Consider the following 25108-nt stretch of genomic DNA (forward strand, 5'->3'; position numbering starts at 1 on the left):
CGGTTTAGCCCTTTTGCTAGTAACTGGTCCCCGGCCTGTTGTGTCGCCTGCTCAGTTTGTAGGTGTTTAGGGAGGGGGAAGCTGTGGCTGGTTTTGTCTTGGTCTTAGTATCAGCTGTATATTTAGCACTGTGAGATGCTAATCCTCACTGGTCCTCACAGTGCTCTCACGGTGCTACTACCCTGCCCCTGCTGTGTGTCCTGGTCATTGTCATCTTCTGCCAGCCGTGAACAGATAGCCACCCGTGTCAGAGGTGCTGAGTCAGAACACTTACACGCAGGACTTTATCAACACTTATTTGTAAATCCTGGCATGAGATGGTCCAACAGCACGCAAAGCCATTTTCTTTTCCCAAGAACCCATTTGATCTGACACTGACCTAGGATGCTCAAACAGCAATTCTGCCTTGGACACCAAAGCAAAAAGTATTGTCTGCTTGCTCACACTGCAAAACCTCTCCAGAATATCCAGCATACAACATATTGCAAGCTCACAGTACATATCTTCTCAGGAGTCAGTGCTTGCTCATGGACTGAGAAAGGGAACTCTGAACTCTCTTTATAAGAGCGGAGCTAGTTGGTTCCTGCAATTATAATGCAAATACTAAAACCCAGAGCTATTCAGAGTTAATGCAGCATCACAGTTGTAGCCTGCTTGACCTCAAAGAGATCCCTGAACTCTGCTTTTTTTATGTTGGAGCTTATTGAGCAGGTGTTCCTTTGGCTGCTTTGGATATACAAATAACACGTGTCAAAATCTTTTCCAAGTGGATACTATCTAGATGGTGAGCTTAGCATCGGAGGACAAATCTTTTCTCAAGTGATTCCAATTTTACCATGAGAGGAATAACAGCCAAAGAAGCAATTTCTCATTTTATCCTGTTCGGAAAAAAACAGTTCGGATGAAATACTTATTACACAGTTAACTCCTGCGCTCCACCTTGGTGTTCATCCACAATTCTAAAGGAAGAAGCTAGTTCATATAAGGCCGGCTTTGTTCCACTCAGAAAAATTTTCCTTTGGCACTCTCTAGATGTAAATATGTCAAATTCCTGTGGATAATCCTTTCTTGTCAATACTGCTTAGGCTGAGGTTGGGATAGAGTCCTGGAATTATGAGTAAGGATGGAAAACATAACAAATGGAGAAAGAATCAGGGTTACCTTGAAACTTTAAATTATTTCTTGGTGCTTTGACTTTCAAACAAAGATCTGAAAATGTTTTATTTTCTCCTCCTTTCTTCCTTTTTACCAAACTTCCCATCAATGTATACATGTCAGGGGGGTGCAGAATATGACGCTTCAGTATTATTTGCTTTACAGTGATAATTTGAAGCCACAAGTAAAAACAGGGCTTGAGACGAAAGCCACTGCAGAGCCACCTGTGTGGAGAGAGCACTGCAAAAGACACTACCTAAACAAGTGAGTTGACATCATTGTTAGTGGCAGGAAAAACAAAATATTGCAGTTCCCAGAGTGTGTTTGGATAGTTCACACTTCAGTGTCGCTCAGGCCAAAAACCCTTCCTGCCAAGTACCTCCCTGGCCTGGAAACCCAAAACGCTCTGTGCGAGGAGGTGGGATCCAGCCTGCGAGGTGGCCTGCCTGGGAGCCAGAGACCCAGGAAGGGCAGGCAGCAGGCTGCCTCCGAGCTGCACAGCCTGGGAAGCCTCACTTGGGCAATGTCTGTGGACCGCTCGGTCTGTACATTGAAAACAGCGAGGTCTTAAACAAAAATTTCCAACCAGGTGGGAAACAGAAATTACAGAACGACAAGGGTCCTGATCCAGATCCCACTGAAGTCAGTAGCTACACTCTCCTTTCCTTTGATGGTACAGAATCAGGGCCAAAGCACTCCGCCCAAAGCCACATGGAAAATGTGTAATATACTCACCAATGATTTCTAATACCTAAAGCTCCAAAAATCCTCTCTTTTCCTTCGAGTGCATCATGGCTGTTTACGGGAATACCTAATAGCTGACAGGTCTTCCCATACTGAGCGAGCCTTTCATTTTTGTAGTCCTTCTTGGGGTCCGGACACAGCAACGTAAGAATATTATCAAAGGAGGTAGTACTGGCTTGTAAGTTTTATGGTTTAAACAAATATGGTTTATGGTGTTGGGGAAGCAAGCTAGGCCTCGGGACATATTTACTAGCTATTTCTGTTCAAAAGATTGCAAACATTAATGGTATAGACAGCCCAACACTCATCATTAAGCTCCAGAGTAAACACCTAACTGAGGGACAGATTTCTCGATGCTATTGTTTCCAGCTGCCTGGAATTTCAGGCAGAACAGCTACACTAGTACATGTTTAGTTTATGCCTTCAGACATTCCATCACAACCCTCAGCCAGAAAGAAAAGGGACATCGACAGATCTGCATGTAGCGCCCTGTGTGAATGAAGCTGTTGTTATTCCTGTGTCATGTATGTAACGCCATTGCCCAGATGTTCAAACCCTATCCTAACGGGTGCTGGATGAGAAGACTTATTTAGGCACCTGTCTGCTGGAATGCTCTGGGCACCAAACTGCTCTCCCAATGGCATATTTTGTAGGACTAAATGTGGACTTCAAACACTCCATTCTGATAATTTTTGCCTTTTCCCCATACCAGACTTCTACCATCATACATTCGGCTCTGAAGACGGTATTGTTCTTAGCACTTTCATTAAGTATTACACATTCTCAGCAGAGTTTCTAAGAGAGGGAAAGAAACCCAGTTCTGTCTAATGTGCTTAACATTTAAAAATAAGATATGCAAGAAAAAGAACAGCTTTTCCATTCAGGAAGGAGATATTTGTATTGCTAAAAATAGCCCTACTAAGCTTTCATGAACATGAGATTGATGGAAGGATAATTAACATTTGCTGGAGCCTGAATCCTTGCAGATAATTAACTGAGGTGATAATAACCTCTTAGACCCATGAAAAATACCTCTGTACTTGAATGCGTTCAGTGATCAAACTGCATTACAGCATCCCAGAAAAATGTCACAGCCTTCCAGTGACTGCAGGTTGGTGGCACAACTGGAAAAAGCCCTGTACCTCTTCCCCGAGTCACTGGGGTTTTAAAGCCACAGCAACTGCACAGACAGCAGGATGACCCCTCATGGCCTCCCTTGGGTTCAGGGGAACCTTCCTGGATGAAGTCAGGCCAGGACATCGTGTATTGTCACACACATGCACTTCTGGGTTATCCTGTAATGACATTGGGAAGAATTAAGCTGTAGAGCTGTAGCAAGTGAGGGTGCAAGCTACCTTGGTTCTTTGTGTCACTGTTCCCTCCCTCCACTGTACAGTCACATAAGAGACTACGTGCCCAAAGGAGCCGATCAACCAAAGACAGCAGAAGGACAAAGACGAGGTGTACTAAAGCAACGTGGCACACAGCAGAGAGGTCAACTGGTCCAGGTGGCTGGTGGTAACCACCGCACCTGTAACTTTAGAATATTAACTTTTAGGTGGTTTTGTGCTTTCCCCTCCCTGTCTTCTGTAGGATCACATCTTTCATGCAGTATGATCTGAGGCCCATGGAGACGGATAGATCCTTCTCTGTTGATATCCATAGTCATTGGATGAGTTTTGTGTGGGATGGGATAAGGGAAAGCGAAGCATTCAGTTACAAAGCAAAATTTGCAAGGACCAAATAGAATAGGTACCTGCTGCTTTCCAGCCTCCAGCCCCATTTCATATTTTCCAGGGTTTGGGGAGCTTTATTAGTTTATAACTTTTTCAAAGGCAAGGAATCTTTTATTTCTTCTGTCCATGCTTTCAGTATGGATAGGAAATACTTACAATGCAGTTGGCAATAGGCAGTGGTATTTTTTGTTAAATACAACCCTCAAAAATAGTTTTTGGTTCAGGTCACGGAAGATCAAGGACTTTAAGCATTGCAGCTAAGAGTTCCAGAAGTTCTGGCAGCTCCATAATGCAAGACAGAAGTCGCATGTTTGAACTCTCCAGAATTAGTGTATTTTTACTAAAGTCCACAAGAATCACCAAGGGTGGGATGAGGGGCTGCATTCAGCTTCCATTCATTTGTTCATCTGGTTTGGGGGATCACTACTGGCATGTAATCTTGCTGTTGTAGTGAAAGCTCTGTAAATACTTTTAGCAGAGAAGTATGTGTCTCATATTAATGTCTGAGGGTCATGCCCCTTGCAGCATGCATGCTGACTCTGCTTATCGCAGCTCAGTGATGCAGCTCTTGTGCATGTGAAGGTCTTCCCCAAACCTCAAACAGCTGGAGTAAAGGCTTAATCTATCCAAGAGTCCTACTATGTTGTTTGGATCCTGATCTGTCTTCACTTGCCTTCACAAAGCTCTTCACTTTCCTTAGGTTTGCTATTTCGCATTCATTAGAACCGATATATTTTACTACTTCACCTATAAAATTAATTCAGTAACAGAGCTGCTGTTTCAAATGGTTGCACATAGCTAAAACCCTGTTTGTGAAAGTGTTTGAACTATAAAAAGAAGCATGTCTATTAAAAAGAGGTTTTGGGGTGCTCTTTATTGTTCCTTTCAATTTCTGTCATGTCACCATAACAAAAAGTTATCCTTCTCCTGAAGAGCAATGAAATAAATCTAAGTGCTTGCAATCTTCACTGCACAATCCAAATTCAGGACTAGGTGTGCTTTCTTGTGTTGGCAAAAGAGAAGCAAACTAAAAAAAGATGCACTGTAGGAAGTGAAGTTCAGTGTTTGCATTTTTGTCTGAACTATTTAGAACCAGCCAGGTGGTTAATACAGCCCTGATTTCAACATTTCCTGGACAAAATTTGGAGATAAGTTTGTCTCAGGATGGCTGAGGCTAGCAATCTGTACTTGATTCCTACAAAAAGGAATCAAGAATGCAACACACAAATGTACATCGCCACGTTCTCCAGTGAAACCAGCTGGCCTCAATACCATCGCCTGCAGAAGGGAAGGGGGTTTCAGAGGGTACAACTGCATCTGGAGTGTGAGCCCAAATTGCCCTCACGTCTAAACTGTTTGCACCAAGGCCTGTGCTCAGGAGTGGGGTTTAGTACATATTTGGGCAGAGAAGCCCAAAGAAGCTTCTTTCCTTCCCTCTCTTCCAGTCTGCATCCAGAAAGCAGCAGCAGTGATTTACTATGGTTTACAGAGGCAAAGGGGGATTGGGGGCTCAGGCTAGCAGCTAACTCTCCCACCAGCACAGTCAAAATGCCCAGCCCAAGTGCTTGCTCCCAATTCAAAGTGCTTGGGTCCCTCTGAAGTTTGTACCAAGTAAAGATAAACACATCCTGAAGTGCTTTGCTAATACTACAGGGATGGGCTTGACACAGGGTTTGAGAGAGGAGTTCTGCACTGCAAATGAAAAAATCCAGTCACCAGGTGATTTATTAGTCCCTCTTCAATGATACTTTTGTTTTAAAAGGACTTTGGTTACCCTCTGCTGACTGGAATTTTTCATTTATGTTGGAGAAGTATTGCTCCTTGACTTGAAAAATGACTTCCAGTGAGTAATAAATGCTGCGGGCCTCATCCTGTGGCTTTGGGCATGACAGCTCACCACTGGTCACTTTGCCACAGGATCCATGCCATTCTTTCCCTGTTCTCTTTTTCTTGCCTTATGCTTTACACATGTTTGCAGTTTGCTTTTTTTTCCTTTTTTCTTTTTCTTTTTTTTAAGTTGCCTTGTTACATCGCTCTCTGTTCCAGGCTGTCAGCTATAGATTTCCCCATATTTAAGTACCAGGCATTCCTCATCAACGTGCTCACTGAAATACTTTTACTGCAGGAGAAATCCTTTGCCCACATTGTTTCCAGTACAGTGTGGTAGAGCGAGTCCTTGCAGTTAAGGAAAATCCCCTCTGGGGAGAGACCCTAAGTGCAGTGAAAGACTCAAGACCACCAATTAACCTGATTTAAAAAAGAACATCAACAGTTAAGGTGTGGCTGAAATTCTTCTTGTACATTTTGATCCTAGACATCATATGAACACTTCTGACAATGAAAGCTGTGTCTGGCTCTCTATTTTGAGTCTCCTTCACAGTTACCAAGGGAAAAAATTGCATGTTTTGGCATTGGCTCTCTAATGCAGGTTCTATGAGTAAGTTTACTCAAAACAACTGCTTTCTTTAGTATGAGCCCCGATCTTGTGGAGGATCTTACAGCTTCCTGTGCTTCCGCCACAGTATTGCTCCACCTTATATCAACCCTTGGTAAGGAACTGTGAGGTCTGTCTGTTCTTCCCCTGCCTTCTCCAGCTCCTTTCACCGGGAGTATTTGTGACAGACAAACACTGTATTTCAAGGCAGTTCAACTGAATTTACTCTTTTCAATGTCAAAATGAAACTATTTCAAAGTAGGTTTTTTACTTATCAAAGAAACTCTTGCATACTTACACACATAAAGAAAACAGCACGTTGTTATGATTAATGGTGTTAAATGTCTAAATGTGAGTAAGCAGCTGTGTGGGAGACCTTGCCAGAGCACCCGCGTGCAGCAAGGTGCAGAGCTGCACGGCTGCCTGGCCAGCCTCACGCACTGGGCAAAGGAAAGCTGCAGCGCCCGTGGGACCAGGTGTGATGCTGAAGCCCCTAATTCTGCAGCTTGGTTTGTTGAGACATGAGAGCTCTTTCTCACCACTCTGGCAGTGTGAATGTACTTCCAAATTAAAACAATTCCATAATCAGTCAAGAACTTGCATTACTTAGGATGTTGTGTAGGGCAGGTCTGGTAGTGCCTGTCTTTGGCTAAACACGTTAACTGCTTCTTGCTGTCTCAGATCCCATAGTATTCTCAAACTGGTGCAGAATTTCCCATTTGCTGCCCTAGGAATGCATAGGGAGCTAGCTTCTGTTGACCAGGCCTTCTGTGATGACTTAAGAAATCGCATGAGTAACTCACACAGTGTTTGCTCAAGTCCACGTGGATCTAGAGGAAGGTGTCTCAGTCCATGGCAGGGGGCTGGAACTAGATGGTCTTTAAGGACCCTTCCAACCCCAACCATTCTATGATTCCCTGATTCTATTATGATTCAGTGATCTCTGAAGAAGAACATTGATCACTTTTTATAAATATAGTATAATTATAAACACGTACAAGTCTTCACAAATACAGAGATATATTGCAGTTATCTTTCTAGCTGATTTGCCTGCGCAGATTTGGACAGATCATCAACACTCTGATAATATCTTCTAACACTGCCTGAAATTTGCTTTATATTTCCTTATATCCTTGTAAAGGATAATGGGAGTTGTGCCTGGGGATTCTTCCAGCACGTCTTGCTTCATGAAAGATTTAGACTTCAGCTTTATGCTGAGACTTCTTCAAAGGCAGCCAGGAAGAGCAAGGTTGCCAAACCTCACTGCAACCCTAATGGGACTCAGTCATCCAGTTCCCCATGGTGGCTGTGAAATCCCACTCCCAGCTCCATATCTTGCTGTTTGCATAATGTTCACACCCCCATGCTACAGCTCAGCTAGCGTCAGTCCCTAGGAGGCAACTTGTCTTTGGCTGTCTTGAAGACCTGCAATTTAGTTGGTGTGCCCAAAGAAAACACAGGAAACACATCAGAGTAAAGAAGGAAATCAAGAGAAAATCAGATAACAACACTGATCCTTAGCATTGCCTTGAAAGCAGTGAGTTAAATGTAAAGAACAGAAGGAGCAGCCACCAAGTAAATAGGTCGTTACCAGCATGAGGCTATTTAGACAGCGCTAGCAGGAATGGTGATCAGATAGGCAAAGCTTTTGAGATGCAGATTTAAATTCCCCTGGTCAATGGCATGGCTCCAGATGTTCTTTAGTGTAGTGGGGCAGAATTTTTTCCACTGTATTCCTGCTTTCTCCTCCAGGTTTCACTGACCATAAACTTTTCATTAGTGCCCTTAACATGAGGCACAGAAGTCTTCAAACTAACACCTGTTGCATCTATTTTTATAAGCCAAAGGACTGATCGGTCCACAGGGGATTCAAGAATAAAATATATTTAGTAGCCATAAAGGTTTTCTATTAACTTTGTGTTTCTTTTCCTTTCAAAACTTGCGACTATATGGTCTATATGTGCCACCTGCTGCTGCTCCTTTTTGACAGAAACCTCTCTTTGTTTTGGTCCTTTAAACTCTGTGCCAGATTCTGCTCGTGCTTGTGCCTGCGTAGATCCAAAATAACTCCTTGGATACTAACGTTGTAATTCCAGGCTCTCTCTGGGGTAACTGAGAATAGGAGCTGGCCCTTGTCGGTTCAAATTTACCCTTGATGCAACTTCACTGAGGGTGAAGGACCTGCCATGAGGGTGTTTTGGCCTCAGCACCCCATGACACTAAATGTTTCCTGCAGGCTGCAAGCAGTTGGAGTGTTGTCCAGCCAAATGTGGTGAGTGCAGCAGGTCACATACCTCTCCTAAAGCTCTGGAGCTAAACTGGGTCAGCAGAGGCATGAGTCCACACTGCTACAGTGGCCCCTGTTATTTATGTGCAGGAAGAAAAAATATGTGCAGATGCATCCATCCAGACCTGTAACTGGAAGTGACAGAGGCGAGGGGGAGTTCCCCGCTTCACTCTCTCATCAGCGATCCTTGATAATAACCCCTGACGGAGAAAGCCTCTTCCTGGGCAGCTGCAGATTTAATTTTGGTCTTTGTCCAGCCCAAGAAGCTGAGATCTCTAAAGAAGTGGATTTTCTATACAATAGGGGTGGGATGCACTGAAGCGTGAGGAGGGGGGTGGGACACCAGGTGTCTATGAATGAGCTAAAGAGGAGCCCAAAATGCCTCTGTATCCCTCCCCTGCCCCCTTGTTCTGCCCTTGGACTGGAACACGGAGCAGCACAATGAGTCAGTATTAGCACCGGTGCAGCTGCGAGGGGTCAGGCCCTGCACTTTTGTACAGACGTCTTTAATTTAAGCTCCTTGGGGACTCATTTTTCAACCGATGAGAGGGGTAATGCTGGAGCTATCCGGAGAAATGACATCAGTCGGTGAGAGGACAGGCATTTAAGAAAGCCAGCTTGTATTTTAACCTCTCCTACCACACCCTTGGAGTGATGCTTAGGTAGCCTTTTCTGCCTTGGTCTCTCTTTAGTAACTTGTATAAAGTCAATAGCCCAAATCCATTCACCTATTCTGCCACGGATTTTTAGGAATGCAAAATCCAAGGAAATAGAGAATTGCTTTTGGTGGCACCCAGTGCAAGGTGAAGTCCTGAGACACAAAGTCTGACAGCAGAAGAGGCAGAGATAGGTGTGCGCTTTTTGCTAACTGCATCATAGGGAGAGTTAAGGTTATCTTCATTCTGATCTGCTCTCCCAGCTGCTAAATATTAAGCCCTTTTGATCGGCTCTGATGCTTTGCAGTGCAGCCTGCTACTTGCACATTATTATTTTCTTTCTAGTTTTATTGACATAGCCTATGTTATTAAACACAGGCTATTTCTCCAGGGAAAATTAGGTCCTCCAGCCAACCCACAAGGAAGAGAAGGGATGCTTCATGCACACAGAGCAGGAACCCTCTGTCTCCACTCTTTGGACCATTAACAAGTAGCATTAATGAACTACCAGAGGGCACAGCCCTTCCTGTCTGGAATGGTGGTGGCTGTGATGGTGGCAGGACAGAAATGCCAGTGAAGGCAACAGGGCAATCATCAGGACCAGGAATGGGATATGCACCAGGGAAAAACATCCACTCTAAAGAGTTGGTACTGGGTGTGGGCACTAACGGTCTGTCTGCCTTCTCATTGAAAGTAAGGAAATCTGAAGTAAATGGAGAAAAATCAGAGGAATAGCACCTGCGGAAAAACTACAGTAAAGCAGGAAAAGAAACAGGCTCTGAAAGTTGTTATCTAGCATCTGTGCTGAAAAGCAAAGACAAAAATTTCCACCACTTACACTGGTATAAATGAGTATTATTCTTACCAAAGTAAAGTGGAGTTACAGTGACACGAACACAAAGAAAAATGAGGTCTCATAAAGAACAGTCTCTGGATTAAATCCATCACTGGTGCAAGCAAATACATTCCAGAGACCTCAAAGGAGCCATGCTTGTACCCATGGGGAATTTGGTTCATTTTCCCTGGAGGCCTTTTTCCATTTTAAATACAGTGTGCATGCAGATGGCGAGAGCTTCAATGGGGTGCCCAGCGTTGTATTAAAACAGGCAGCTTGGCTTCAGCTTAAATGAAGCGATGTGCTCCACTGCAATCGTATTTTTAGAGCTATCAGTGAACAGTATTTCAACTCCTTGTCAACTTTGGTTTTCAGATCCTCAAGCATCAAGATAAACATAAAAGTGTTTAAGCAATAAGAGCTTGCATGTGTACATACGTACATACATATATATAGGTATTATTGTTTATATATATTCATCCCTTCTGACCCAAACCATTCTACAATTCAATGATTCTGTGTATATATATATATATATGCTGCTGTTTGTTATATCACAGACATGTGCACAAATGCACTGTTATTATTGATTACAATAATCCCTTGGAAATTAGACACTGCCGTGTGTTTTGACTCAATTTATCTGCTTTCCCTCAGGGTCAATCTAGCCTTTTCTTCAGGAGTGCTGAAGAGCTACTGCTCCCATCTAACACTGTAGCAGCCATGGATATCACCTCCTTTGAAAAACACATTCAGCTCTCACAAGCTTGCTTATGATGGGTCCTGGTTTGTTGGTGCTTCTCTTCTTTTCAAATAAAAATATTCACATTATATTACATCTGCAGTATCTTGCTGGAGGATGAGTCCAACAACCATACCACCGGCAGCTGCTGTTCTTGAAATGGGACTCTGCAAAGCTTCACCTTAGACTTCACCTCAGGCCCCTTTCAGCTCTGCCTGTCATGCTAAGAAATATATTTTTGTAAGCATATCTCTGCCATTAGGAATGCTGGGTCTTCTGTTGCTTTTCCAAAGAGTGGGCATCTGAGGCATCTCTGTCTGTGTTGCAAGTTTGCAGGCAGGCAAACAGAACAGCCACCAAGCACCTGCTTTATTAATTACAGAAGTGTTAGCTAGTGCAAGAGAAGGTGGCCTTTTATTCCCTCTGGTGGTCGTTTCACCTGAGCAACCCCCATGAATGGTAGAGGTGCCTTTGGTTCCCCCTGTTCCTGGAGGCAGAAGGGAGCTAATGTTACTGTGGCACTGCAAAAGGTCAGTGATGAACACAAGCCTCAGTGTCCTCCTTTTCAGCCAGGAAGCAAGTAGGGGTCATTGGCCGAGACTTAATGATACCTACAATTGATGATCATAGTGATTAAAGCAGGACATGATAGCTGAGAGGCATATTACATGGTGTGCCTTTCTAAGGGCTAATTATTGCAGATGCAAGGGCTTTGCTCCTGCACTGAAACCCACTGAAATCAGTTTTATGCAGATATAGCCTGATGGTCTGGTCCCAGGAGCAGTCCTTTTCCAAGAATCAGATTTGTGGGTTCAAATAAGCCGTGACCAGGACAATACCAGTAGCTTGGGCTCTTACGCTAGATGCTTGTGTGCTACTGAGGACCATATTGGCAGCTGGGTTTTCCATGGGACACCGTAGGCGATCGCTTTGCCTGCAGGTCTCTTTGTGATGAGGGTGAGCTTGAGCAACCAAGACGTTACAAGGCCCTCTCCTTCATAAGAAGAGTCAAGGCAACAGCTTGTAACATGTCGTATGAAAAGGTTTCACTGATTATTTATCACTGGCAAAGGACAATTTTGCACCAGGAGCCTTTCATGGAACCAGAAACCAAGCTCTGTCTTTATTTCTGATCACATCCCCTTTCATAGATCTTCAAATCTGATTTATAAATCCACACAGATATTATTTTTTTTTCAGGAGAAGTAAATTCTGCTCAAAAAAACATTAAAAGATCTTGCCTACCACTGATTTCTGATACCACTTCCCAGTGAAAAATTTGTCAGAGAAAGATATATCTATCCCTCTATACCTGTAGGACTCTTACTGCAGCCAGGTCCTGGTTCACCGCTCAAGGCATTTGCTGGCCTACAACAACAGACAAGCACGAAGGTTTTGCCCGTCTTCTGACAGTTTTGAGTGTAACATGTCTAATACTGTCTTCACCCACGCTTTGGCCAGCTTCAGTGATGTTAATCCTAATTTACATCCAGTTTGGCATGCTGAAAATCGTGTTTACTACTTAAAAGACTGTAAAGTAGCTGGAAAATGTTGCGGTGCAGCACTGCTGCGTGCTTGTTTTGCAGACAGATTTTTCTACAGATGCTCAACCACTTGGTGGTGCTACAGAAGGGGTCTGCTTTGCTTTCTACAGCGAAGCAAAGCAGGTTTCCTCTCTTTCATCAATGATAACGGGAGTTCACATTAGATAAAGCTGTGGCGAGAAGCTCCTTTCTTCCTTTCTCTTTCCTCATACGAGTATTGCCGTTGCAATGGTCAGGTTGAAATTTTAGAAATCTAGCTATCATATTTCCCCGCCAAATGTGTATGTAGAGTTACAGCCTCGGCTGATTGATTTCCCTCTATCAGATATTTGATCTACATATTTCCAATGGAGCTGAAAATTGCAGGAGAGGGGGAAATCTGGAAGAATTCACCAATTTAAAAATTAATGTGCCCCACACCACCTCGTGATTGTTTTCTGGATGATCCAGTGCTAACTTGTGTTTTTCTTTGGCATTACCACTCACAGAAAGCCAGTGTTCAGGCTGCACCCTCAGGAGCTCACACTGCAGTGACACAGGGCAGGTGTGTGCTGCTCCGTGCAAAGCCAGCGAGAGCTGCGCACCAGCACCCCTTCAGCTCCTTGGGAAGTCCCAGGCACACTGTAGGTGCTAGCTGGTACACAGGGATGAGAGGTGAAAACATTCCTTATTATAAAGCCAGGGCAGAAAGGCGGTGAAAGCCTTGAGAAGAAAAGTTCTTGAGCTTTGTGTCTAGTCCTAAGGGGGAAATGCCCACGAGAAGCCTGTCGCATCTGCCCCAGCAAGTGGGAGTGGGCTGGGGACTGAAGGAAGGGAACAAAAGCAGGGAGGGATGAGACAGAAGACTTCAGACAGTATTGTGGCAAGGGGAGATGACTGCAAAGGGAGAAGATCAGGAATTCCTGGCTGTTTTGCAGCAGCATCTGGTTGATTCTAGGCAGCCTAACTAGTGTCAGCTTTGTAGGCTTCGGTGCTGGCAAGGCTCCTGTGCATGGAGCCCTCATGGAGATCAGCACAAGCTGAGGTAAAGTGAGAAGGATATAGCCTTGCTAAAGCAATGGGAAGTATGCAGAGGTCATGTTGCTCCTCTTATTAAATTTGAATACTGTTTTCATTTTGGTAACAGACCTTCAAACATGTTCTTTAGAAATGAGTGTCCTGTTCCATTAAAAATAAATGTTTCTTTCTTATAACACAATTAGTGTCAGCAAAGCATTCTGCAGATCCAAGAAGATTTATTTTTGTATAATCTTGGGAGGCAGGAAAGAGTATTCTAGTTCTGGAGAAGAGATAAGGAGACACAAGTTTAAAAGTGTTTTTAGGCCCTAGGCCAGGTTTTCTGATTTGCCATAGATCATGGAGGAGAGGGAGGCATCTCTTCAAGCCTCTGTGGACTTGCTGGGGAAGGTAGGTCTTTCCTACAGTTAGCATCACCCAAAGCATTGTGCTCTTTGCATTGGTACAGGGATGCTGGAGGCATCAATGTGTTGCTTTTCCCTGTAGGATTGTGGCTGCATCTTCTCTTATGATCTGTTGGGGCTGTTGAACTGTAACTGTCTGTGGCTTCAGCATAGGCTGGAGAAGCCTAAGGGTGGCTGTCCTGTGGCCCAGATAGCATCAGCTCCAAAGAAAGTGACCTATCAGCATAGCAAGAACATCTCTTTCCCAACCCTAAAATCTCCCACGCTGGCCCTGACACCCACCCTGCTGTGGGTCTGGCAGTGAGGATGGCGTTGGGAGTCTGAGGGGCTGTCACTGTCCTCCTGGATGCTAATGCACGAGGGGGTGGCATCCTTTGCTCCCCTACGCCTGCTATGGGGATTTTGGAAATCTGCAATTCCCTTTATACTGCTTGAGAAGCACAAAGGAAACACAGGGAGCCACGAAACCTTCCCCCTCTCAATTCCCTAGCCAGTGAAATGAAATTTTCATGCATAATGGGGTTTTGATCAAGCTTTGTCGCTTAGCCAATTTGCTATTGATTTAAAGAGTTCTCTCTGCTAGCAAACAGGCATAAAGGGTGGGATTTTAAAAAGATCTGATGGAAAATTCTATTTGGTTCTTGGGCATCTATACGCAAACAGATTCATTTTCCATTTAACTGCTCTTTGTAGTTAGCTGCCCTAGATTTCTGGGTATGTCCTCTTCCTGTGAAAGCTGTGCTGTACCATTGGTACACATCCTAAACTCATAATATTCTGTTTACATCTTTCTAATCACTTGCCATAAAATGATTATGTTGCCATTAACAGTTTTTATTATTTGACCTAATTTTATTTACAAGTCATAGACAACACTATTTTCTAAAGCCAGGAAGTAGCTGCAGACAAATGAAAAGTAAACAAAATAAAGCTAAAGGAAGCTAGCAGCCTCTGCCCTGAATCTATTTTCTAATTTAGTAGTGTTTTGACTTTGACAAACTAATGATCAGTGAAGGAAAAATACAGCTAGTCTTACAGCTGTGAAGCCATGATACACACTATGCTGAATTCCAGTATTTCAATGGGAATTTAGAGGGAGGTGGGGAGCAGGAGATTTCTCAGGGCCAGACTGCCTCCCCAGCGTGCAGTCTGTGGCAAGAGGTGGAGTTGTCCACTGTTCCCCAAAACACCTCCAGGAAGGGATAAGGCTGCCTTTCAGGAAGGCACAATTCATCCCTTTGTCTGTGGAGGGAAGGAGGTTGCTGGCCAGCCTGCAGCACATGTGAGAAAGAGGGAACAGAGAGCCACGTTGCCATCTGTTCCTCACAGATTTATCTCCTAACAGGAGTCAGGTGGCACACAGAGCCCTTTTCTCCTCTAGGCTTGAACGGCATACCCACACTGCCAAGCCAGGCTCAGGGTCATACCCAGGGAAGTGATGTGTGTCATCAGTTGAATGTAATGAGTGCTGCTCTTTCTGATGAGGCACCTTGTATATGTACCATAATGTGGTAGATAGTAAGTTCTAAGTGTTGTGGGGTCCGTTTTCAGTAACTAGGCAGGATTTGCTGACAACCCAGATATCTGCCAGTCAGTGATGGTCTTAGGGATAGGCTGGTTCAGATAAGTGCATGAGTGTCCAGTAACTCATTGATGCCACATGCAGTGTGAGTTTTAGCATAAGGTCTTGTGCTTAACCTTTTCCCACTCTAAAATACATATATATATTTAAGAAAAAAATATGTCTTTTTTACTCCCTGTATTATTGGAGTAACCTTACGCTTGTATTTCCAAGAAAACTGGTTATGCATCCAATAGCTGTGTGAAAAGAGTGATATAATCTAGACACAGATCCACAGACCTCAATGTCAAAACAAACATCTTGTGCAAAACATAGTTTTGGTTTTCTTCATTGCATGCATCAGCGCAACGAATGCCACACAAAAGCCACAACTGAGGCTAAACCACCACTCCTTGTAGGATGTACCCAGTGGCTGTGATATCTCCATTTGACCAGACTGGGCAGGAAATCCTAGAGTCCTGGAGGATGTATCTGCCCCATCTCATCCATGAGTCATGCAGGATGAAGGAGTCACAATGGCAAAAGTTCAGGCTTCCCCATTATGTTCCCATAGAAACATCTCTTGAGTGAAGGCCCCTGCAGCGCGAAGCAGCTCCCCAGCGTGGGCTGGCAGCCCCAGCAGGATGCCCCCATCAGCATCTCGGTTGCATTTCGCTTCCTTCTTCTCCGCTCTGGCTGCCTCCTGGCCCCAACCCAACTGGTGGCCGCACAGCTCCACCCTTTTCCGCCACAACCCACAGCCACCGCCGACGTTTGCCCGTGTTTACCAGCAAAGGTCTTGGGGTTGCAGTGCCAAAAAACAAAGTTAAAACACCCTGTTTGTGTGCGCTGTTGTGCTGGGGGAGTTGGGGCTGGAAGCATCACGAAATGGTGGCCGGGGGGGCGACTGCTCTTGATGATGCTTTGGAGAAACTGTGTGTGTATAAGATTTGCTAAGAGCGGTTGTTCCACGTGTGGGAGCCAACAGTGGGCAAAATGGGCTGGGCAGGGATCCGGCTGCCTACATGTGGCCTCAAGTGCTGATGGTTGAAAGTGATGCAGCCAGTCCGTCTTTCAAAACAAGGGCAAAAAAACAGGCAGTGGAAGGGAGGGAGCCAAAGGCAAAGAAGGGAAGTGATGAGAGGAGGGGAGCACACTGCTGAACAACTTACTACTTTTTTCACTTCTTTTTTGCGGTTTGCACTGGTGAGATGTGCAATCCAACGACTGTGGCCCGCTGCAACTCCCTGCTCATGATGATACAGCTTGCTGACGTACGTGGACTGTAATCCCAAAAGGATTAATGTGCAGGAGAAGGGAGAGGGGCTGGTAATTTGGATTGTATGGCTCATTTATTTAATAAAAATAATAGGTACACAACAAAGTAAACATAGCATCACAGAATTTTACTGAAAGAATATCTAAGCTGAACAAGAAATAGGAAAGAAACAGAAAAAGAAGGAATTGTGTGTGCCCAGTCCTTCTGGAAACCCTGCAACAGAAGAGAACCTAAGGCTCAGCCCCCACATTTCGTTTTTTTCTACTGTGTGGTTTGGGTTGTTTCTCCTTACTTCTCAGTGGTGGTGAGTGCCCCAGTTTAGCAGCAGTGGTGAGGAGTTCATGTATCATGCAGAATTGTTGGGTGTAGAAACTTGGATTTTACATGGATAAAATCATGTGACACAAGCATACAGGCACACACATGCACATGCAAATAAGTACATGAGTTTTCAGATCTGGAGATGTAAATTCAGCAGGTAATTGGTATTCTCTGTGGTATGGATACTCCAACAAAACATAGCAAGCAGTAGAAGAAATAACAAGTATTACCAGCAAAAATGATAATACATTCATTGCCTAAATTCTCAGTGAAAGCCACTGAAGCAAAGGCTTGAGGCTTGGAAATGGAATTTTAAAAGATGTTTTTATGGACATAACTCTCCTCTCCTACTGAAAGTCTTATACTCTTACAAAGAACCCCAGCCTAAATGGCAGAGTTGTCTCCTGACAGGCTTATAAGATTTCCTCAGTTTCTACATTGTCCATAAAGCTCTGTGATGGGTCCAGGATCCAGATTCAAGAGGGCTTAACTCCACCTAAGTCTCTGTATTTCCTATTTCATGGACATCTCAGAAGGTCTAGAGGCAACCAAACAACAAGAGGAGGTACATGAATTTAGATGGAAGTTATAACCTGTTAGAATCCAGATCCAGGGTGTGGGTATTCATTACTTAGTTGAAGTATTGTTTTAGGAGTGAACTGGCATCAGTGAGATGCAAACAAGGCACACCTCAAAAGACCACTACTTGTCAAGGTAAAGTTTTTTATACAGCTCACTACAGAGAAAATCAGCATTATAGGCTTAATCCTGACCTTGTGCGACTCCTCTAATTTTCATAAAGCATGCAATTTCAAGGATTGGATGTGATCTGCCAGGGTAGATAATATGCAGATACCTGCTGCAGGAAACAGATGGATGCCAGCTGTCTCTGCCATTCGCCTCTTTATAAAGGATAATCCCTATCATTGAGTGGAACGCATTAGCATGCTTTCACTTCATCAGACCAAAAAGCTTTCTCTCAGCAGGTACTTACACAGAGGAGAAAGTTCAGTTGAGAGAAAGTCCTCTGGTTTCACCTGCCAGCATCTTCCAAATATTTGCAGTTGTACCATCTTTAGATTTGCAGACTGGAGAATGCTGAGCACTTCAGCTTGGTCCAGCAAATGCATATTGCCTGTACTTCACTTGATCACCAAGCACAGCAGTCTAAATAACTCAATTGACTTTAAGACTATTGTTATGTGTTTCTCCACATACAGACTAAAGCTCAGCAGAGAGGACTGAAACTTAAGAGATCAGCACGTTAGCATCTGAGAGTACGGGTCTGCTGCATCCAGGATCCCCTTTTAGTACTCAAGATTTCTCCTCTTTCTTCTATCTTACACTGTAGGGAACAAAGAAGGTATTCCGGCTCTCCATCAACCCCCTGGAAGCTGACCTTTGCAAGAGTAGTAACAACACTGTTGGAACACTTTACAAGCCCTGTAGAGTGCTTATGAGCAAAAAGTCTTGCTTGTGTACAAATGATACCATCTCACCAAGTTAAAAATGCAATGTGTATAATTGTTAAACAGAAAGTACCTGGCCTTAGTCTGTAAAATACGTATTTGTAGTAAGTATCTTTGAAACCCAGTGTTTATTTTTTTATTTAGCTAACTACATGGAATGAATTAACATCAGCTCTAAGAATCTTATGTCTTATTACAGGTATTGTAAACTTTCAGAGGAGACCTAAACATTTGACCGAGAGCTATTAAAGCCGGCGTTTTCTTTATCTTGAGTGTCTCTGTGCCAGACAGCAAGTTGTGCCATTTTGAAAGTCCATGGCAAGAATTAATCCTAAAAATGTACTGAGTTTTATGATAAATTTGTATTGCTAACATGTCACAATCCTTCAAGATTGTTTTCCAACTCGCACTGACTTCAGAAAGGTAAGCCTTCTGAAACTGTGGCTTTATCATTGTTATTGTGATTTTCTGTATAGTTTAGATTCGGTACAACATATCCTCCAATACTGTTTTGCAAATTGGAGCCTAATCCTATTTCCTTTGAAGCTGGCTAGCAGAAGCCTGCTGGTTTCAATGGGAGGACAATACCTTTTTGCGAATAAGGAAAAGCATTTATGTAAAATAATACTGTCAGAAATGAAGAATTCCCTAGTGGTGTCTATACACTCAGAGAGCTGAAATTCTCACCAAATGTTTATTTCAGAAACAGTTAAACACTGCATGTTTTACACTGACATGAACAGCGAGAATGATGCAAATTGCCTACAACAGTAACTAAGATTTTCTATGTCTGTTCTAACATTGTCTCACCTGCCCTCTGTGATTTTTACTTCTTGGTATTCTTATACCTGTTGTGAAGAACCTGGTGTACTAGTTGCTCTAGTGATTTTTATTCTTGTAGTGACAAGTACAAAACTGATTGCAAAGCTGACAATATGCTAAAAATTAAAAGGAAGTATCTCTATATGTCAGTGATAAACTCAATCATATGTGTACTTCTATATTTATCATTATTTTCAATTCCCATTGCTATTACATATGAGCACAGAAAGCTTCTTGTGTCCAGTTTCAATTTAAGTATTTAATTTGCTTAGTGCCCTCTGGCTTCACATTTAAGAGCATGGAAATTTAAAAGGAAAAGTGGTATTTCTAATGCTACATAGTACTTGTGCTTATTCCATTACAAAATTGGCATTTTTCATTTTGGAGCTTCTGGTATTTTATTGTACCTTATATCTCTCCAATCACAATATATAGCAATGATTCATGACACATTTCTCTATGGAACTGGTGATGTATGCTTCCAAGCAGCTAGAAGAGAGTGCTCTTGGGAATATTAACAATGCTCATAACATAATGAAACCTGTTTTCATCACTGGCATTCATGCTTTTTGGTTATTCAAGTGGTATAAAGGACCTGGATATAAGCTATACTGAGTTCCAGCCTGAAGGGAGCTTTCAGATAACCACAGCTGAACACTCTTCCCTTCTGCCTCTGGGGGGACTGAACCATTTCGGAGCTGCTCATGCAGTCCGGTGCACGGTCAGCTGGCAGGGATCAGAGCAGGACCCAGGCTGCATCTTTGGTGGGACTAGGGCTTGCGCTGGCCATGCAAAACCACGAGGCTGTCATCTTGACAGCCTGCTGTACCCTTGGCATTCAGCAAGATCGAGCATCTGATTTAATCTATTTAAGTGAAGTTGCACTGAGGTGAACACATGCCAGGACAATTTTTCACTTTTTGCAGCAGTCAAGGGCCCCTCTCCTAGCTCCTTCCTGCCTCTCAGTGCTGCATCCCCATCCCATCACCATGCCAATCCCTACTTGCAGCAGGTCTGCCCTTCGTTCCTTCTGGTGGATGTTTCTTGGGGCATCCCCTCGGTTTCAGAAGAGCTACATGAGTGGGTTTCAAACGGGGGGCACTGAAAGTAGCTGACGGAGTAGCAGATCTCCCTCTCCTGCATGTTTAAGTAATTCAGGCATTGCTTTATTCTGTGCCAGCTGGTGGGAATGCATTAGCACTTCAGAGCACTAAAGTAAAACAACAAAACCATGAAAGCTACCAACGTACTCTTACTTCTTACAAAGAGAAGGCCACAGAATTTTCGTCCTTTCCACGATTAAAGGAAGGGACTACAGGAGGACAAAGCATTCTTTTTTTGTGTAGTAACAGAGTGAGGTTTCCCCTACCCTTTCTGCTTTGGAATAGCTGGTTTGTGGTGCACTCTGTGAAAGAGATGTTTAATTTCACGCTCCAGGGCTTAAGCTAATATCAGGCTCCCAAAGATCAAGAACACAACGTGGGAGGTGTTACTTCTGACCGCTGCAGGATTCTTTCTGTCTTCTTCAACCCATGCAGCATAGTGCTGGCTCCTGCCAGGAACAGGGTATTGCCCTAGGCAGACTCGTCTTGAGTCAGATGGACAGTTCTGCTGATCCTAGAATTAAGGTGCAGAGATGGTAAGTACAGAGAAACTTGTGATTTTCAAGTCAGAGGGGCTGAGGCTGAAACCTCAGTGTGTTCACTATCCCAGGAAGAAACCTTGATGAAGTCCAGCTTTATACGCTGGCCTGGTGAGCTAGAGGAACCAAATGAGAGTCCTCACCAAAGCTGGTGCCTGGGTATCACCCCAACACCTTGACACTCCTGAGTTAGCAACCTCTGACAAACTTGAGCCTGCACAGGAGCCAGCCAGTCAAATCACCGAGCGCACAGAGCAACTTCTGTGTTGTTAACACTCCCCGAACAAGACGGAGGCATGGAGTTACTGACTCCCACAATTCTGTGCCTTGACATCGCTGTGACCACGAAGCTGAACCCAGGATTTCAAAAGGTCTGTGCATTAACCTTGCAGAGCAGACAATCCCAACCTGTACTTGACAGACAGTCAGTGGGGAGGACACACCAAGCCAGGACTCTCACACAAAGGTTTTGCATCAGTTCAGCAAACTGGCCACACCAGAGCACGGCAAAATGCTGTCACCCCACGCAAATTTCCCATTTCTGCTACAAGAGCCCATCTGCCGGCTCTGGCCATGGGCTCGGGTACGGCTTCTTTTCGAAAGCAAACATCTGATTCGTCTTAACCCTGGCAACAATTTACACGTCCGCATTGGTTTTTCAAGACGTCTTTGCAAAAGAAATAACCACCTTCCTTTAAACGGAAGGAAAGCATGGACACGATGCATTAACCCGCATCGCACAGATCCCGAGGGCAGAGGCGCAGGGTGCCGCAGCTCCGGGCCTGGGTGCAGGCTGGCACGGCCACGCAGGGCCCGCACCGGGAGCTTTCTGAGGGGCAACAACCTCCCGCCGCGGGCAACCGGTGCCTGGCGGTGCCGCAGGCCGGCAGCAGCCGGGCACACCCGCCGTGTCCTGCCGGTTCTAGTTACGCGGACACCCTCCAGGACCGCCCGCCTGGCGAAAGGGGAAAATTTCGCGTTTTCTGGAAAACCTTCCGGACCCAACTTCGGAGCAGGTCACCGGGGGCTCTGCCCGCCCCCGCGCAGGTGCGCCCGCCGCGCCCGGCCTCACCTCAGCCCGGCCCCGCGCCGGCCGGGGGCTCAGCCCCGGCGCCAGGCCGCCCTCCCGCCGAGGCACCGTCCAGCGGGCCGGCAGGGCGGCCGCGGAGCCCCGGCTCAGCGCACAAAGGCGCTCCCCGCCGCCAGCGCCGGCCCCGGCGAGGCCGCCCCCGCCCGGCCCGCGGCGCTGGGGACGGCCCGGCCGGGGCGGGGCGGGGCGGAGGGGCCGCCCCACGCCTGTGCGGCCGCCGGGGCGGGCGGCGGGGAAGGGGAGGGAAGGGGAGGGGAGTGCGGGGCGCCGCCGCCCCCCGCCCCGCCGCGCTGCGCCCCGCCCCGCCCGCCGCGCCCCATGGTGCCGGCGCGGGCGCGGGGCCGAGGCAGAGGCTGCGAGGCCGGCGGGGCGCTCACACCGCTGCCCGCCGCCGCCGGGCATGGAGGGCGTCGAGGCGGCCGCCCGCGGCAGCAGCAGCCCCGCGCAGCCCCGCTGCTCCTCCTGCGGCTCCGGGCCGGCTGCCGCCGGCGGCGGCGAGGCGGCAGCGGCGGCGGCGGCCATGGAGGAGCCGCTCGGGGAGGCGCCGTCCCCGGAGGTAACGGCAGCGAGGAAGCAGCAGGGGGTGAAGCGGCATCACCACAAGCACAACCTGAAGCATCGCTACGAGCTGCAGGAGACCTTGGGCAAAGGCACCTATGGCAAAGTCAAGCGGGCCATCGAGAGGTTTTCTGGCAGAGTGGTAAGGCAGGCGGAGGGGCTTCTCTTTGCCTTATATTATATATACATATATATACCCACACATATACGTGTATGTCATTTTTCTTTCCAACGCCTGCTTCAGGAGGCGGGCGGCCGGGCGCACCCCGGGGGCCCGCTGGGGCCCGGCCGTGCGCGGTGCCGGGGCAGGACCGCGAGGCCTGGCGGCTCCGCATCCCGCCCGCATCCCGCCCGCATCCCGCCCGCATCCCGCCCGTGCCGGCGGGCGCTTGGCTCCGAGGCTTTGTTCGGAGTGCACATCCTACAGGGAAACTTCTTTCTGGAGGGGAGTGGTGGCGGTGCTGTGGTAACGCATCAGAGCGGTTTAAAAGGATGTGTTATTATTGGAAAAATAGGGCGGCTTCTTGTTTTTTGTTTGTGTTTACATGCGGGTCCACTGTGAGCAGTTATTCTTTCCCCACTGGAAATTCACGGTTTAGCAAAACCTGTCACATCCCCCAGCTAACCAAAGCTGCTCACAAAGTACCGTCAGGAGGGCAAATAGTGCTTCTTTGGTTAAAAAATGCAGTGATGCAGTCATACTTTTGTGACCTGAACTTTGCTGACACCTAAAAAAATGGCAGGGACTGCAACCCAGCCCCATTGGTTTTTACGATCCGTTTCACTGCTCAGTGGTGCCGGCTGGCTTGAGACTTCAAGCAGCCAGGAGGTTGTCCAGCAATAACTCAGCTTCAGCATTTCCTCATTGGTACAGCGCTCCAGCGGGGTGCAGAAATGCAATTGAAGAAATGTACATATTTGTCAGAGTTATTGTCATTTTTCCTTCCCTGGAATACTAACTATTCGCAGAAGGCAAGGGAACGAGAGGCAGGCACTGCATTAAAGATTGCCCAAAGAAATATTTTTCTAAACAAGTCTTAATGCTGCTTTTCACGTAAAGTATACTAATTGAGTTTGCACTAGACTTCATCTGAAAGCAAGACTTTTCCCTAGTGAGTTACAGGTATCGTCTCATATATCTTTCCCTTTTGGTTGCCTGGAAGCTCCATGTGTACCCAGAAGTGGAAGCAACTGTAAAACAGAAAATGAAATTGCAGATGCCATGGCTTTAATAAGGAACACTTACTCTGCAACTAAATATCTTTGTGTCGACAGTGAAAATGAGTTTCAGCCAAGTTGTAGAGTCATATCATGTACGTTTTCAGTTTAGCTCATTTGGAGGCTGGCTAAAGAGAAACCAGAGATGGACATCCTCTGCACATGCTCACTCCAAGTCCATGTTTTTTAAAGTTTGCTGTCTTGGCTGTTTTACAATTTCAGGCTAACAAAAGCTCCAAAGCTGTGTTATATATTAACTATGATTTTGGAAGTAGATTATTTTTGAGTTGCATTACGAAATGTAGTAAGTAAGCAAACACATTGAAACCACCTTTTTTTAAAAGATGTGATGAATTTTAAAAAAAAGGTGACTGTTGTAAATGAGATTTGGTTTTGGGAAGGGGCCTCAAAGAGGAAAGGATGTAGTATAGATGTGTATCTCCTCTAAGTTAACAACACACCAGGTCTTTCCATATTTTGCTAACTGTCAAGCACTTCAGCTACACGGCCAAGGACAGTTAGATGATGCGGTCTCAACTGAATTTATATGGCTAATGCCATCTTGAAATGTGGTGAGGGTAAGAATCAGAATACCCATGCAATCTTAAATGCAATAAAAGTGTTACACTTGCTCTATCAGCTGGTATGTAGGAGCTAAACAAATTCTTACCAGGGTGTGAGTTTTATACTGGTGTAATACAAGCCTCGGCGTGTGGCACTTCATAATTATTAACTAGTCTGCTGGCGAGTTCTGGTGTAATGTGTCTGTTTGAACTTTAACATCTGTGAGTGTTTGTAGAATATCCACATTTTGTCTGCTTACAGAATAAAAGCTCGTTGTCAGGAGTCCAGCCAGACCTAAGTGAATGGAAAACGCTTCTTGTTTTCTGACAGTTCCCTTGTCTGGCTGTTGGCAGTGAATACCGATTGCTTTCTGTGGGTGACACGAGAGCACTGACAGGACGACTGATCGGAGAGGGGCAGAGTTTTCCTTCACTTTTTTCCCCTCACTGCTTTCTCTTGCCTTTCCTCTCCTCAGTTCTTTTTAGTGGGTGGTTTTGCAGCATTGATGAGCAGGTTGGAGGGGATGCTGCTGTGCCCAGCAGGGGATGCACAGAGCGAGTGATGTGGCCAGCATGTCTCTTGCTCCATGTCCAATGCAAATCATCTCACAACCGGCAGCTAGGTAGCGAGAGTTCCAAGGTCGCTCTAGTCCAGTCTGTTTGCTTCCTATCCTGCTACTGCGTTACCTAATCATCTTTTTCTTTACTCAGCGGTAAGCAGGTATTTGAAGCTGTATGGTAAGAGATTGCAAAGCTGGACCTTGGCAGCAGCATTGTGTTCCTAGTCGTAGCCTTGTCCAAGCAATTCTCCTATTTGGCCTTTCAGTGTCTCTTGTCTGTTAAGAATCTCTTTAGCTGTGCAGCATTTCATAAAGATACTTGCATGATTAGCCAGGCTTTTAATATGAAGCACAATTTTCGGATTTGTTGTCATCTGTACAAATACAGAGCTCAGGAGTGAAACAGAAATTGGCAGACGAGTTAACAAAGTAAAACCAAGGTGAGAAGATGGTTCGATCCAAGGTACAGAT

At 45.5% G+C, this 25108-nt stretch overlaps 1 protein-coding gene across 1 annotated transcript in view; it reads left to right on the forward strand.

Moving 5' to 3' along the window:
* The first annotated feature begins 22026 nt into the window (after window positions 1-22026).
* NUAK1 (NUAK family kinase 1) overlaps window positions 22027-25108 on the forward strand; it is a 49354-nt gene continuing 46272 nt past the window's right edge. The window contains exon 1 of the mRNA XM_056340095.1: window positions 22027-22438. Within this exon, the coding sequence (XP_056196070.1) occupies window positions 22139-22438 (300 nt within the window). The 5' untranslated portion in view covers window positions 22027-22138. The remainder of the gene's footprint in view (window positions 22439-25108) is intronic.

The sequence above is a fragment of the Falco biarmicus genome, chromosome 5, assembly GCF_023638135.1.
Source record: "Falco biarmicus isolate bFalBia1 chromosome 5, bFalBia1.pri, whole genome shotgun sequence".
In the NCBI taxonomy this organism is placed as follows: Eukaryota; Metazoa; Chordata; class Aves; order Falconiformes; family Falconidae; genus Falco; species Falco biarmicus.